This window comes from Hydra viridissima, unplaced genomic scaffold (genome assembly GCF_058129835.1).
Source record: "Hydra viridissima isolate aposymbiotic clone 2 unplaced genomic scaffold, HvirCarnegie_v1 scaffold_11, whole genome shotgun sequence".
NCBI lineage: Eukaryota > Metazoa > Cnidaria > Hydrozoa > Anthoathecata > Hydridae > Hydra > Hydra viridissima.
Window position 1 is genome coordinate 165,546 of NW_028324310.1, and position 14,668 is coordinate 180,213.

The 14,668-nt window shown below is 29.4% G+C and overlaps 2 protein-coding genes across 3 annotated transcripts; both read right to left on the reverse strand.

Annotated features, from left to right (window-relative positions):
* Positions 1 to 1,152: 1,152 nt before the first annotated feature.
* LOC145191210 (uncharacterized) lies at positions 1,153 to 6,784 on the reverse strand. Its single transcript, XM_090066659.1, has 2 exons — positions 6,647 to 6,784; positions 1,153 to 3,584 (listed from the first exon to the last, which is right to left on the reverse strand). Exons 1-2 carry the CDS (start codon positions 6,711 to 6,713, stop codon positions 1,972 to 1,974), a joined length of 1,680 nt encoding a protein of 559 aa, XP_089922785.1. The 5' UTR covers positions 6,714 to 6,784; the 3' UTR covers positions 1,153 to 1,971.
* On the reverse strand, positions 6,758 to 14,658 carry LOC145191209 (uncharacterized). Of its 2 annotated transcripts, XM_090066658.1 has the most exons (14): positions 14,472 to 14,658; positions 14,265 to 14,368; positions 13,693 to 13,748; positions 12,975 to 13,062; positions 12,492 to 12,531; positions 12,317 to 12,384; positions 11,300 to 11,597; positions 10,514 to 11,111; positions 10,376 to 10,409; positions 8,802 to 8,851; positions 8,332 to 8,399; positions 8,096 to 8,179; positions 7,470 to 7,604; positions 6,758 to 7,375 (listed from the first exon to the last, which is right to left on the reverse strand). In XM_090066658.1, the coding sequence occupies exons 2-14, from the start codon at positions 14,337 to 14,339 to the stop codon at positions 7,173 to 7,175; spliced, it is 1,797 nt and encodes a 598-aa protein (XP_089922784.1). In that variant the 5' UTR covers positions 14,340 to 14,368; positions 14,472 to 14,658; the 3' UTR covers positions 6,758 to 7,172. The 2 variants fall into 2 exon arrangements, 1 of the variants encoding a protein (XP_089922784.1); XR_016444953.1 differs by lacking the exons at positions 6,758 to 7,375; positions 7,470 to 7,604 and having other exon boundaries at positions 8,162 to 8,179; positions 10,376 to 10,411; positions 10,515 to 11,111.
* Positions 14,659 to 14,668: the final 10 nt, after the last annotated feature.

Below are 14,668 nucleotides of genomic sequence, written 5' to 3' on the forward strand. Positions count from 1 at the left end.
CATACATACATACATACATACATACATACATACATACATACATACATACATACATACATACATACATACATACATACATACATACATACATACATAAATGCATACATATAAATATGTATATATGCTGTGGGCAAAAAATACCAGGAATTTATAAATAAATCAAAAAATCTTTATTTATTCTTCTAAATTCTTTTTATCTACCTAAAAGTACTACCCCCCAGGTGTAATATAATTGTGCCAGCGTATTATCCAATTTTCAAAACATCCTGCAAAGTCTTCTTCCTGTAAAACCTTCAATTCCGTCTTCGCTTTGGTTTCTATTTCTTATATCAATTTAAAATGGTGTCCACGGAGAGTTCTCTGAGTTTAGCGAAAGTGCTAAGTATGGCGAATACAGTGATTACGGAACGATATGGGTTAAGTTTATGGCTAAATGATCATGAATTACGAGTGCAATGCGAGATGGTGCATTATCTTGATGCAAAAACTAAAAATTGTATTTCCATAAATCCGGTCTTTTTTGACACACAGAATTACGCAAATGATGCGTTTTATTTTGTCTTAATAGTCGGAAAAAATTTTTTCACACACTTCAACGCAGCGCTGTTTTTGCACGAAATCGAGCGTTTTTGGTACCAATCGAGATTTCACTATTCTGAGGTCCAAATGGTCACTTAAAAAGGTTTTCACTGATCCTTACGATATTCCAACAAGATCAGTTAGGTCTCAAACTGTCAATCAACGATTTTTGAGCACCAATACTTTGATTTTGGTGACGTGTAGCTCATCAGTAGATTGTCGTCCTGGCCATGCCTCGTCTTTAATGCTTTCCCGACCCTGTTCGAACATTTTGTACCACTTATAAGCTCTTGTTCTCGAAAGAGCTTGCTCACTAAAGACCTTTTGCAACATTTTCAACGTTTTGGCTGCTGAAATTTCATTCATCACAAAATTTAATGGAACTGCGTTGTTGAATAGTTTCAGACATCATAAAAAACGAAAAGCTCACTTTTAGCTGTTCATAAAAAGGACGCGCATCTCAAACACTAAGGAAACTTTTGACGTGAAATTAGGAGCAGATTTTGTTGACAGTAGTGCCAACTTAAAAATAAAAACAATGGTTTCCATCAGAATCACACAAAAAAATTCAAATTCAAATTTGCCGTTTTTTTTTTTTGCCCACGATAATAAATATACATTGAAAATGCAGCGAAGGATGACAACTTTGTTGGTACTTGTTTCATACCGGCGTTCCGGCGATCTTCAACCGAAATAAATAGTCAAATATGTGTACGTTTTTTTTTAAAAAACTTCTTCAAGAAGTGAGGCAGTTTTTAGGTAGATAAAGGTTGCTTACGTTTTATTCAACAACGAACTTCTTACAAAACTCAAAAAACAAAAAAAAGACAAAAAATCAAAATGTCCCAATCAAGAAGTAATGATATTTGTCGTGATTATGATGTTTGTCAGCAAACGAAATCATCGTGTGCTCTTATTCTGACAACTCAATGATTTGTATTTTTCACTTGACTCCTCAAATCCTGAAGCTATACTGTCACTCTCAGTTATATTTTCTGGATATCGCGGATGATTCGCTTTGCTCTTAATCAACCTTAGTAATAATTTAAAAGTATATTTGGAAGCGAATTAAAACTTTCATAAACTTTCATATCATTCACATTAAAAAATTGACCAATGTTTTTCAACATGAATTTCCAACTAACATTTGTTTTAAAGCACTGAAATCTTGATTTGCCGCTATAAAAAAACTTGTAAAAACAAAATTTGCATACAAATGATTTTCTGAACACGTAGCACTAATACCCAGGAAAATATATCGTACCGGAAGAGGACCTTGGAGTGAAAATAACATTAGCTTTAAGCATAAGTTATGATTCTTGCATAATTATGATTCTTGCAGACAATTACGTTTAAGCTTAATATTGTTTATAGTCATTTTTAAGTTTCGTTTTAATCGTTCACTATGTGCCCTTCAGCAATGTGTGTCAAATGATGTGCAAATTTTTGGTTTTTTAAAGGAGTTTTAGAAGAATAAGTAATTTCATTTTTAACGGAAGCATTTTCCCTGGAGATAAGCGTATTGAAGTTATCTATCTCCGAATCATTTTCAGAATTGTTTGTGAGTATTGTTTGTGATTCCCCAGAGAGCTCTTCATCGCCATTTTCTAATTCTTCACCTTGTTCATTAGTGACGTCAACCTTTAAAATATCACTTATTCCTAATGCTCGAAAAATGTCCTCGACAAAAGTATTGCGATCGAGATCATCCGCTATTTTCGCTACTAAAATCACCGGCCGCTTGGTCCGTTGATGATGCTTTTTATGGCGATTTTTAGGAGATCTTTCAAACGATTTAATATGGATTTTTTGGTACCGTGTTTTTCTTGCCAACTTCTGTTTTTTATAAGCAGGTTTTGAAAAAGTATCTAGTTCTCTGAAAGAGTTTTTGTCTTGATTTCTGATTTTATGCTGCTTGCTGATTTCCGCTGAATCATAACCGACCTGTTTTTTTGCCAGTGAAAAGTTCGCATTAAGGTTTAAATGCTCACCTGAGCGATTTGCAGGAGCGCTTTTGATAAAGTTTACGGAATTGCGTCGTTTTTCCTCTGAAAAAAAACTTCCATTTGATTTTATTCTATTTGTTGTAAAAGATCCTTTTGTTTCAATTGAATCCAAATAAGATGTTTTTGCCATCTGCTTTGAACTAAGTAACTTAGTGTTAACTCCTTCAACCGACTTATTTTTGGTACTCCTCTCGTCCCCCTCTAGATTCTTGTCAACAAGTTTGATGTTATTTTGAAGAGTTTTTCCCATCGTCCGGTTTTCTCCTCCACTTTTTTCATGTTTAGTTCGGAGACTTTGAAGCGGTTTTGAAGATGTCAAATCTTTATCTTCTTCGTCATGCTCATAATTTAATTTAAGCGACTTTTGAGATGATTTTATCGAAACGTTTCTGTGCAAAAACGTTAAATTGTGAGTGTTGTGAGACTTTTTGTTTTTTCCAGCCATCTTGCGATTGTCATCAAAACTTTTGGCTTTTGTTCTAAGCCTCAAAGGTTTTTTCAATTCATTAGTTTTTATATTTGCTTGAGACGCAAAAGCATGTTCTGTTTTGTTTGTCGCGCTATTTTCTTTTGTGCTATCCTCTACTAAAACTCGACCTGGGAAATTCTTTGCATTCAGTGGAAGAAGATTAAGCAGTAAGCTATCATCAGGATGAGGATTTGTCATAATCAGTTTCAGATTCTTCTTCGAATCTGGTGCAACAAATGTTATGCTATCGACTGCGCTTTTGTGACGCTTTTCAGAGATTTCCTGTCTCGTTTTTTGATTAAGATCAATGCTATTTTGTTTAGCCTGGACGTGAGATTTGACATAAGGAGAAACATTCAATGCTTTTGCACGATTTGGTAAATTTTGGTTAGCGGCAGCAGCCTCGTTTTCATCAATAATTGTTGTCCTTTTAACAGAATTTACAGCGCCATGATGAATTTTGAACCTCCTATAGCTTTGATGCTCTTGAATTAATTTATCAATAGCCGTAGGTTTTAGTCTTTTGGTTGCTGTTAAAAACAAAATAAACGGATTATAAAATCTATAGTTCTTTTTTTAAACTGAAGTTTGAAATCAGGAAAGAAGTTAAAGTTAAAAGAATAATATAAAAAATAAATCGCGTGTCAATCTGATTTTCAAAACATCAAAAATATGAAAAAAAAAAAAAAAGATTTTTATTTTTTTTTTTTCAGATATTTGATGTTGTTTTGAAAATCTGATTCAAATCTTAAAAAACCTACTAAAGGTTTAGTAATTTTAGCGTCAATCTGTCCAAACTAAAACTAGAGAATTCTTAATTAGGTTGCTTCAATGTTCATCAGATGAGCGAGTCAATATTAACGACTTTTTCAGATGAGCGAGTCAATATTAATGACTTGAATTATTTCTTTTCGTTTTAAATTCTGTGATGTGGAGACTTGGTAAAAAGCAAGAAATTGATTGACGCAACTAACTGGCACAATACCATTTTGATTTGATTATCTGCTGATGGAAAATCATAAAATTGGTGGACCCCAAACTCTAAAGCGTTTTCGGAACTCCAACAATAATCACAGTATGATCAAAATACTCACGAATAAAAGCAAGCACATTTATGCGAGAAATACTCACGAATAAAAGCGAGCACATTTATGCGAGAAATACTCACGAATAAAAGCAAGGACATTTATTCGAGAAGTACTCACGAATAAAAGCGAGCACATTAATGTGTAAAATACTCACGAAAACGGCATTTATTTTTAATAGTGACTAATAATAAAGAATTTCCACATCGGTCTTTTAAGATAATCGAATTTTCTGAAGTTTATTACAAAAGAACACCTTTTGTGTTTATAACAGTAAAGGTTTATGGTGTGACAATATATATTCATACAAGATGATTTATTTTTGAAAAAATAAGTTTAACGGATTTAATCAAATAACAACTCTCCACATGCGTCTTGAAGGGTTGAAACAATAAAGGTATCACCAATTTTTTTCTGCAATCTTATAACCTTGCAAACATAAATATAATAAGTATTTTAAATTCGATTTATTTTCAAAGACTGATGTGGAAGTTGCCTCTACTATAAACATTTTTTTTCGAATCGTAAAAACTTTCCGACGAAAATATTAGCGGATTCATGAAAAATGAAACTAATTACCACGAAGGCAATAATTATATATCATAGAATTTCCAATAAAAATTTTTTTTCAGTTCGAGTGTCATTGAGTTTGTTACAAAAAATTCTTTTGGCAGACTGGATTAGACAATGCAAAGATGTTTTAACGAGAAGATTTGGTGGCAAGTTCACAGACGGCTCAAAAACAGCAAAGGTTACTAATCTTGAAAAAACCCAGGCATGGGAGGCTATCTATTTTGAAGCAGTTGCAAATGGACTCCTCATTCCGAACATCTACTACCTAAGACGTGTATTACTTTCTTTCATTTCCAAAAGTATTCTAAACCTAGTTTAAAAATTAGATTACCACATTTTATTCAGATTAGATGTTAGCTTGGTTTGTCAGAAGCAGGATCCATTTTGATCAGACAAAATGTTTAGGTTTTAAAATGCTTAATAATAAGCCCTTAAAAGGAAGCCTTCTCCACTTCTTTTACTCTATAAATAACAGTAAATAATTTTAAAAAGCATCAAAAGATATCCTAAAAATTGTTCTTGCAAACTAAAATTGACCAATTCAATTCTATTTGTTAAAATTTTTTTTAACAGAAATTAAAGTAATAATCAAGTTTGCTCTGACCAATCTAAAAGTTGTTTGTTGTCTCCTGAAAGGTTTAGTTCTATTTTTAATCATTTAGTGTAAGTTTGTAGGAGAGAGAGAGAGAGAAAGTCAGTGGTTATCCTTGATAATATTACTTTATAAAAAATATTGCTTTATTATCATCACCTGTCTAAGCTCACACTTAGATGCCATTTACACATTTGGTAAGTTGGATAATTTGTGTTATTTTTACTAAAATTAAAATTGCCAGGCATCAGTTTTAGTTACCAGACAATATTTTAATATTGTAAAAGTGACCTATTGCCAAAGGTGTAAATGTTGCCTAATATAGATGGTGCAAGATACTGCAATAAAGCAATATAGTATAGGATGTCATCAATGTTGTAAAATGATACAAATTTAAAATGTATTATTTAACTATGTAGGACTTCTGGGACAACATCAAACAAGCGACTACAAAGGAAGGTGACAGATTTTAACAAAAGTGGTGTGGGGAGTCAAAAGCTAATACCACTGGATGAGATTGTTTTTGACATTAGACTCAAATAGTTCTATAGAATATAGTACAACTATTCTAGAATTAAATTCTGAGTTTTTATAATTAAATTCAGTGTGTTCTACTGCAATACAAAAGAAATTTAAATAAAAGTATTTGTAATTGGCAAAGCAGTTTCTTTCATTATTAGTGACACTAACCTTGATAGTCTCTTTTTTTGCAAATAACATTTAATGATTAACTTCGTGTTTGATATTTGTGGAGAAATTTATGTGAAAATAAAGTTTGGTCTGAAAAAAGTAAAAAATTTATTAGCGTCCAAATTCTTACTTTAAATTTCTTACCCACTGTTGATTATCTGTTGTCGAGGTAGACAATGAAAGATGGAATGTGGAACTTATTATTCTAAATTTTTCAACGAAAAATGTTGGAGATTGAGTTTGATTTCTATTTTTGTTTTCAAAACAAGAAACTAAAAAAAAAAAAGAAGCTTGCTCAAATTATCGGATTTATGATTTCCGCTACACAAAGATCGCTTTAATTTTTATCGGGTTTTTACGCTTAAATTAGCGGAAATTACGAAAAAATGTTTATAGTAGCAATCCGCTCATTTCAGCGGGTTTCAGATGAAATGGTCGTGAATTCCGATCGTAATGAGTTTTATAGTAGTGACCCCAGGTTTGTTTTGCCAGCCTGAAATGACGCAATGATATATCAAAGCAAAACAAAAATGAATTGTCAGTTTAATTAGAACGGCTACCGGCATTAAAAACTTTTAAAACTTGCTTCACTTTTTCTTACGGACATCTAGCTAATACATATCATTGGGTAAAATACTTTTTTAGTGCTTACCTTTGCGTCCAAATACCAGATGAGAAAAAATGCATAATATTAAAAAGGAAATCCGTGTCAGTAACATCTTTATCGAAAATGTACGCTAGCATAATAAAAAACGACAAGAACTATATTACATGAACTTATTCTTTCTGAATTAATTTTTTCTCTATTTATTCAAAGTTTTCGAACCGTACGATCCCCAACCGAGACAAACAAAACTGAGCTGTTGTTGCGACAGGTTTTGCCGCATGATTACCATACGTCCTAATACTTTAAAAAATCTGTAATATAAGCGAGGTGACGCTTGATTTTCGTCCTAAAATTTATTTAGACTGTTGCACGTGTTACACGAATCATAGCATGAGTGGCAAGAAATGCAGGGAAATATTTCATACAAGCATGAAAAAACAATTGCTTGCTTGAATTCTAAAATAAGGCACGAAGAAATTTTCCTCCGAAAAGGAAAAAACTTAAGTACTCCAATATTTTAGCCGAGCGTCAAAAATTTAACGATTTCATAGGCTACGTTTACGTCGGCGAATTAATTCTTTTTAAAAAAGCTCATCAACGATGCTTGATGTTTTGATTTGAGCTTAGAGACAGTCGAAGTCTTTTCTGTTTTCATGGAACCGTTCGATGTTATCTCGTTCGCGTCCGTTAATTTTTCATCGGTAATTTTTTCCTGTTGAATTTCAGGTTCACTATCTTCACTGAAGGACTCGTTTTCTAAGTTCCTTCTTGTAACTAAAGCAAAAAATGACAATCTTACAAAAAGTATTGTGATTTAGATAGCAATCAATTGTTTGCTGATCATAGAAAGAAAAAAACTACAACGAACCCATGTAACCCTCATCGTCAACATATTGCTTTGATTTCATAACCATACGTTGACCACGTTTTTTATCAGTCGTAGAATTAGCGTTGGTCATGTTTTTGTTGATATCAAAACTTGCGCGCTCTTGAGTTGAGCTGTCTATGAAAATTTAAAAGTAGTAACTAAGCAACAGCGTTTCGTTTTTCTCTTAACAACGAATAGTAACGAATAATGACGAATAATAAAGAACAAATTACAAATTTCTATTATAAATGTTAAGATAAACCAAATTTTCTGAATTTCGTTTAAAAAGAACATTTCAATCTTATTTAGGAACCTTTTAACTTTGTATGCTTAAATATGTAAATTATTTTAACTTGTACTTTATTCGTTATTAGCGGAAAAACAAAATTCTGATGCCTTAAGTTAAACGACTTGTTACACGTGATAACTTAGAGATATAAACGACACTTTACCCTTAACTCTTTGGCCGTGTACATTAGAGAAGTACGGTTTGCAACAGGCAGATTTTTAACAAATCGATTAAATAAACTTCATCGAAGCTTTTAAAATAATTACATTTTAATGATTCGATTGCAAGGTATATTAAGCATAATTATATACTAATTCATTAACATGGTTCATATTACCTCTTTCTGCTTCTGAGTCCATCTTGCTTTTTTTTCTTCGCTTTATTTTCAACTTTTCAGGGGGTTCAGGTGTGGGAGCAACAACTAAAAGAAAAAAAAAAATCTTTTAAGCGTAACAATATTTCCTTAACAGAAAGAAAATAGAGTTTTTCTGCGTAGCGTTCAAGAAAAAGGAATATTTGTTTATAAATCCTTTTATTTATGAAAACAAGAATTTCAAACATAAGAGAACTCACCATCAACGTCGATATCGTCGTCTTCATTCGTTGCGGGTTTAATATTTTTCTTTGAACTTTTAGTTAAGCTAAATTTAAAATGATACCACATTGAATAGATATCTTTAAGACCTACCCCAGAGCAATGGTGCTTTAAAAACACCTACCCCAGAGTAGTGGTGCTTTAAAAAGACCTACCCCAAAGCAGTGGTGCTTTAAAAAGAGAACAAGAGCAATAACCTTTTTTGTTAACTTTGTTATCTTTTCATTAAAATCTTATTGATGAAAAATTGATCTTTTGATTAAATAATTATATTGGCCAAGCAAAAGTTTGTTTTTAAAAAAATTTCTACAATAAATTCTGTCAAAATGAACAAAGTATAGAATAAAACTTTACATCTCATCAAAAGATGGCGAATGAATTACAAAATACAAAGGCTGTTGTTGAAAAATAGAAAAATCTATCTAAACAATAGTTGGAAATTATTTACCTCAAGTGCTTTGACGAGCTTTTGCTCTTTTCGATAAAATTTTCAAAGTCCTAAAAAGAACTCTATAAAGATTGTAAAATTTAAAAAGAAACTTTTTTAAGAACAGTAAAGAAAAAATAATATTTAAAGATTTTCCTTTATCACCCTTTTAAAGACCATTTTTGTATTTGATTTTGTATTGATGGCATTTGACCAATTTTTGTAACCCCACTTAATTGTCATTGAACTGATGCAAAATAAAAAAGTTTACGATAAAGTAATCAGAAAAATTATTGAAGTCAAAAAATTTACTAACAATGTTTGGTTTTTTCTTCAGAATTTTTAACACACACACACACTCACGCATACACTACTAGAGTTTGTATACCACTACTGGTTAGTATGCTAATTATAATCGAAATAGAGAGGGGAAAAGAAAACTTTATACCTCTTAAATTTAAGTGCAATCATTTCAAATCAAAAGTTTTCAATCCTTTTTTACAATACAACAAACTACTGTCAGTATAAACTATCATTACTCTAAATTATTACTTGCAAAAGATTCACAGTTCCTTTGAGATTGAGTTCTTATCTAATCCTAGGAAGGCCTTGAATGCTGCGTGCAATACCTATGGATCTAAACTGGCAGCAATTTTTATGTCATTTAACCCTCCCAGAACAAAGGCTCTTTACAAACAGTACAAATACAATTTTGAGAAAAAAAATCTAAAATTGTATTTAAACTAAGTGCAATAAGTTTAAACAGCTTTAATCTTGTAGTTTTAAAAAAGAAGTGCAAGATGGTTACTTTTTACAAGAAACTTCTTAGAGCTGAAACTCTAATGAATTAAAAAATTTTATCAACTTAAGTAGATGCATACTCAGCAATGGTTACTTGGCACCAAGAATACAATGCTTTATGGATGACTTTTGTCTCTTTTAAATATGGCAAATTAGGTATTTTACTAGAAAAGCATCTACCATCGCCATCTCTCAGTTTGACTAAGAGAGACTCTGGATTTGAACAAATTTTCTAGAACCCCAGCTTTATTTCTCTGTGTTGTTGCACCAGAAATTTACAAAAATAAACAACTTTTGTTTTTATGCCATTTTTTGATAAATGAATTCCCTCTAAAATGCATTTGCCAGTGTACAAAAGGATAGAATAATTTTAAAAATCTTAAACTTGTAGATTTGCAAGAGTTTAAGTGGTCTGTCATTAAATAAATGGAATGAGATGAAAAGAGAATAAAAAGATTTTGGAAGATTTTTTATCATCTTTTTATGATTAAAACTCTTATTAAAACTCTATTTTTTATTATGTGTCTTATATTATTATATAATTATATATATTATATTATTATGTGTCTTATTTTTTATTATGTGGTTGCCACATTTTATATAAAAATGAAAAATAATTATCTTGCATATAAGTTGATATGTTAGTTAAGGTCACATATTTCTTTTAAGTCTCAATTTATACACCCATATTTATTTAAGATTTTTATTTCTAATTGTTTATACCATTTAATTCATTTGATTGTTTAAGTTGCATAAATAGATTTTATATTAGCTTGTTTTAAAAAAATACTTACATCTTCTGAATCACTTTCTTCATGAACAAATTTTCTTTACATAAAAAAAAAGACAAAAAGATGTTTCAAAAAAAGTTGTTTTACAGAAAATAAAAGACTAAAATTGTAATTATTAAAGCAAATCATTTAGCTAAAAACCTTTTTTTGGGTGAAATTTTCTTTTTTTTAGGGCTGCTGTCTGCTTCTTCTGTCTTTCTACCTTTATGGTGATTTTTTTCTTCTATTTTTTGCCTTTCTTCTGCTTTTTGGTTCTCTATGCCAACTGTAGAATTTTCCTGTCGTTTAAAAGTAAGACTTTGATTTTTCTTAAAATTTTTCTCTTCTTTTTTTGAACTTGACTCGAGCAGATTTTCATCTGTTTTTTTCTTATTTTCTTCGTTTTTGTTATTTGATTGTTCTTCAATTTTTTTGTTTGGTTTTTCTAAGATTTTTTTATTTGATTTTTCTTCTGCTTTATCTGATTTTTCTTCTGTTTTCATATTAGACACTTCATCAGTTTTCTTATTACATGTTTCTTCAACTTCCTTATTTAATTTTTCTTTTTTCACATTTTTTATTTCTTCATTTTTAGTGTTAGACTTTTCCTCTACTTTCACATTCAACGCTTCATTTGTTTTATTAACAACCTTTTCTGTCTTTGGAATTTCAATAAATTTACCAGAAGGTTTGGGAGTATTACTTTTAACTATCCCACTTTCTTTAGAAACATTCCCTGTGTTGCTTCCCTGCTTCTTTGCTAGATTAAAAATGCTTAACAAGTAACAATTTGAATTTTACCATTTTTAATTTAAAATTTTTAAAAAAGTATACTGCATCAAAATAAATATTTGATATAAATAACTTATGGTGTATGCAATTGGACTGAAGAAAGATGAGCGAACAACTTCTTAGATAAAAAAAAAAAAAAAAAAGTAAAGAAGTTACCGATCTGCTTATTACCAAAAAATGACAAAAGAGGTGATTCTTTAGTATCTTCATTTTTGCTGGACTTTTTTTCTATGGGTACTGTTTTTGGTACAGTTAGATTACCACTTAGAGGAGCAGAAAGGGCTGCTTTTTTGGAATGGTTGATATCAGGTTCAGATAAACTGCAACCATTTGCTATATACTTTTGAGGTCTCTTTGCATTTTTATCTTTACATTGAATTGTATTATATTTGTGCAGTGAGTCTAAAGCATTTGTAACTAAGTCAGAATCAGCCGAATAAAGCATACAGGAATCCTGAAGAAAAATTTAAAAAAGTATTTTTCAGTTTAATTTACAGTAAAATTGCAACACAAAAAAGTTCCTCTGCTTTTAGTTTCTATTATAATAATTTTGTTTTGAAAATATGAAAATATGTTCTGTTTCTTTTGAAGCTACATATTATCATAAAAATACAATGATTAAATTACTCTTGAGAATGAGAATAAAAATAGATTCTGTTTCTAAATTGCAAACAGTAAGCAATCAGAAATCCAACAAGTAACAAAGAGCATGGATTCCATCACCTTGGAAATTCCAGATAAGCCTTGAAATTAAGATAAAATTAATTTTAGTTACTAAATTAGAACCTAATCAAATATTAAAAAATTCTAAATCTCAAAAAAAGAATTTTAAATACGATTTTAGTATCAAAATAATTTAAAACATATATTCATAAATTTTAAATTTTTATAATAAAAACAATTTAAAACTTTTCAGAAATTTTCAAATTATTTTTGTGAAGCAAATGTGATATTTTTGTGAATCTAACGTGATATTTTTGTGAAGCAAAGGTGATATCTTTGTGAATCTAAGGTGATATTTAGAGGAAGAAAAAAGTCTCGAACTACACAAAGAATAACTTAATTAAACAAACACAATAGTATCAAAACAAAGGGTGTCAAGCAACTATTAACATCAATGATTGATTGAATACTTATTTTAGGTATATATTTGTTTATGACACCTCTACACACCTGTATAACGCATTTCTGTACACTGTAAATATCACAACAAGTTAAACTTGAGAATCTCTCTTTTGCCTCTAAAGAAAAATTGTCATAACTCTCTGTTATTGTTATAAATGTCATTTACATACTTTTTATCTGAAATTTCAAAATTTTGAAACTTTTTTTGAAGATCTACACTCACTTAATAAATTCTCCTTCTTCACAAGAGCATAACTTAATTTCTAAAACAAAAGAACTCAAGTTTAAAAAAGAAATACAATATGTGAATAAATATACTATGTTTTTTTGAGCTAAGAAAAATATTCAAGAACAATTTGAATTTAATGACTAGGTTAAACATGTATATAATTATGTTAATTATGTTATGGTTAAAGCAATTAACTATGCTAAGTTAGTTTCAAAATAATTCACTAATTTCATGCAAATCAATCTAATAAGTTCCTCCCAATATCATGAAAAACATAGAAGTTGATAATCATTTTCAAAGAATATTTTTCAATATTAAAATTACGCTTTTTATGAATACAGTGGTTTTTTAGAATTCTTAAAGTATCAACATGTTTCTAAACAAGACAATTTATTAGTTAAAACAATATTTTTTAAAATACCAATATTCCAATAGAAAACATATGCTTCAAAAAAAATTTACAGTAGTATAATTTACTTTGGTTGATGTATCTGTCTCCTTCCATCCACCAACAAAGTATATGACATTGAGATCATTTTGTTTTTCAGAAAACTTCTCTAACAACCTAAAGGACATCACAGTGCATCTTCACACACACAAAATACATCAGATGATATTAGGTAAATGATGTAAACTGTGATTATGCATTTGAAGCTATGTGACATAAGGTATCAGCAATAAAACTGATTTAGAGTAAAGTAATATGTTAAATTCTGAGACAAATATGCTGAACAGAAAATTTAAATATTGAAAAGTGAATATAACAGAATACAAATTTCTTCACATTAGGCTTTTTGCATCTTCAAGCATTTTTATATTTACTTTTATTCTGTTTTTTAAGTAAGCATTAGATAAATATAGTTTCATAAGACAAACTTTTAAACTATATTTATCTATTATTTGTTAATCTGAAATTTTTTTAAAAATCTTTTATTTCCTAAGTTGAATTTCTATTTTATTTAGTAAACCAAAAACACTATAGTAAACATTTCTTGTTTCTTTAAGGTGTAGTGGATATGATTAACTAAAAATTACAGATCATATACTTTTATATATTTATTAAAGAATTATTGTTTTATAATAGATTTCATATCAAAATTGTTATTGTTATTGCTAGTGTTTCAAACTGAAGCATACGAAAGTCCCTTATACCCTACTTTTGAATTCTAATATATGGAATAAATATGTAAATTACCTCTTAGATCTATTAACATCTAACTGCAGAGTCACACTCATCCATTTATAAGTCACCTTAAGAAAAAAAAACACTAATATATACATTCATTGTAAAAAGTAAATTAATTTGAACACTAATATATACATTCATTGAAAAAGTAAATTAATTTTGAAAGTTTGAAAGGCTGAAAAAGTTTTTAGTTGATGAACTTTGCTCCGCACTAGTTAAAGCTTTTGATTCAACAATTTTCTCTCTTAAAAATAGCAAGATATAACAATGTTAATTAAAATCAAATCATGAAAATTATGGCAGATCTGCTGCTCTTTGAAAAAAAAAAATGAAAACTGTTTTAAAAATACAAAGTTTGAAAATACAAACATGAATCCATCAGTAGGAATAAACAACTTATTTGTTGTAAAAAAAATTTTAGATTTGAGTAGATTAAACCTTTAGTTTGGCAGAAATGTTTTATTTTCATCTTTATGAGGATTTAAAATTTAATCTGAAACATCAATACAACTCAAGAAGAATCTAAAAAAAAAGCTGTCAAATTTAAACCACCTCAAGATATATTAAGCAAATTTACTTACTATTTTGTTTTCATCATTCACAAACTCGTCGATATTTTCTAATAGTAATGCATCTTCTTCTTGATTCGAGTCCATGGTTTGTTTTGAGTCGCACAAAAAATTAACTAAGTAAATATACAGATGTTTTATTTACCTTATTAGATGTACAAGATTTAAGAAAAATCAGTTAAGGTAATTAGTAAATTAAGCAAAATAGAAATAACTTACAATAAATAACGTAGTTAAAATAGATTTGTAAAGCTAAGGATAATTTCAAAGATTTTAATATCACATATTAGTAAATATTACATGTCCTAATTCAAGTAAATAGTTGGTATAAGTTTAATTATTATTAATTTCCCGCATTTTTAAGAAAAGTTTACGGAACTTTTTAAAAAAATGGTCTGAAAACACAGCAGACAATT

Bases quoted from the DNA above. Each gene is read 5' to 3' on its own strand.
- LOC145191210 (XM_090066659.1), bottom strand. From the start codon at position 6,713: ATGTTACTGACACGGATTTCCTTTTTAATATTATGCATTTTTTCTCAT. The intron at 3,585-6,646 runs GTAAGCACTAAA...TGTTTTTAACAG, and splicing joins TCTGGTATTTGGACGCAAAG to CAACCAAAAGACTAAAACCT.
- LOC145191209 (XM_090066658.1), bottom strand. From the start codon at position 14,339: ATGGACTCGAATCAAGAAGAAGATGCATTACTATTAGAAAATATCGAC. The intron at 8,852-10,375 runs GTAAGTATTTTT...AGTTCTTTTTAG, and splicing joins AAGAAAGTGATTCAGAAGAT to GACTTTGAAAATTTTATCGA. The intron at 7,605-8,095 runs GTAATATGAACC...AAATTTTCATAG, and splicing joins GGACTCAGAAGCAGAAAGAG to ACAGCTCAACTCAAGAGCGC.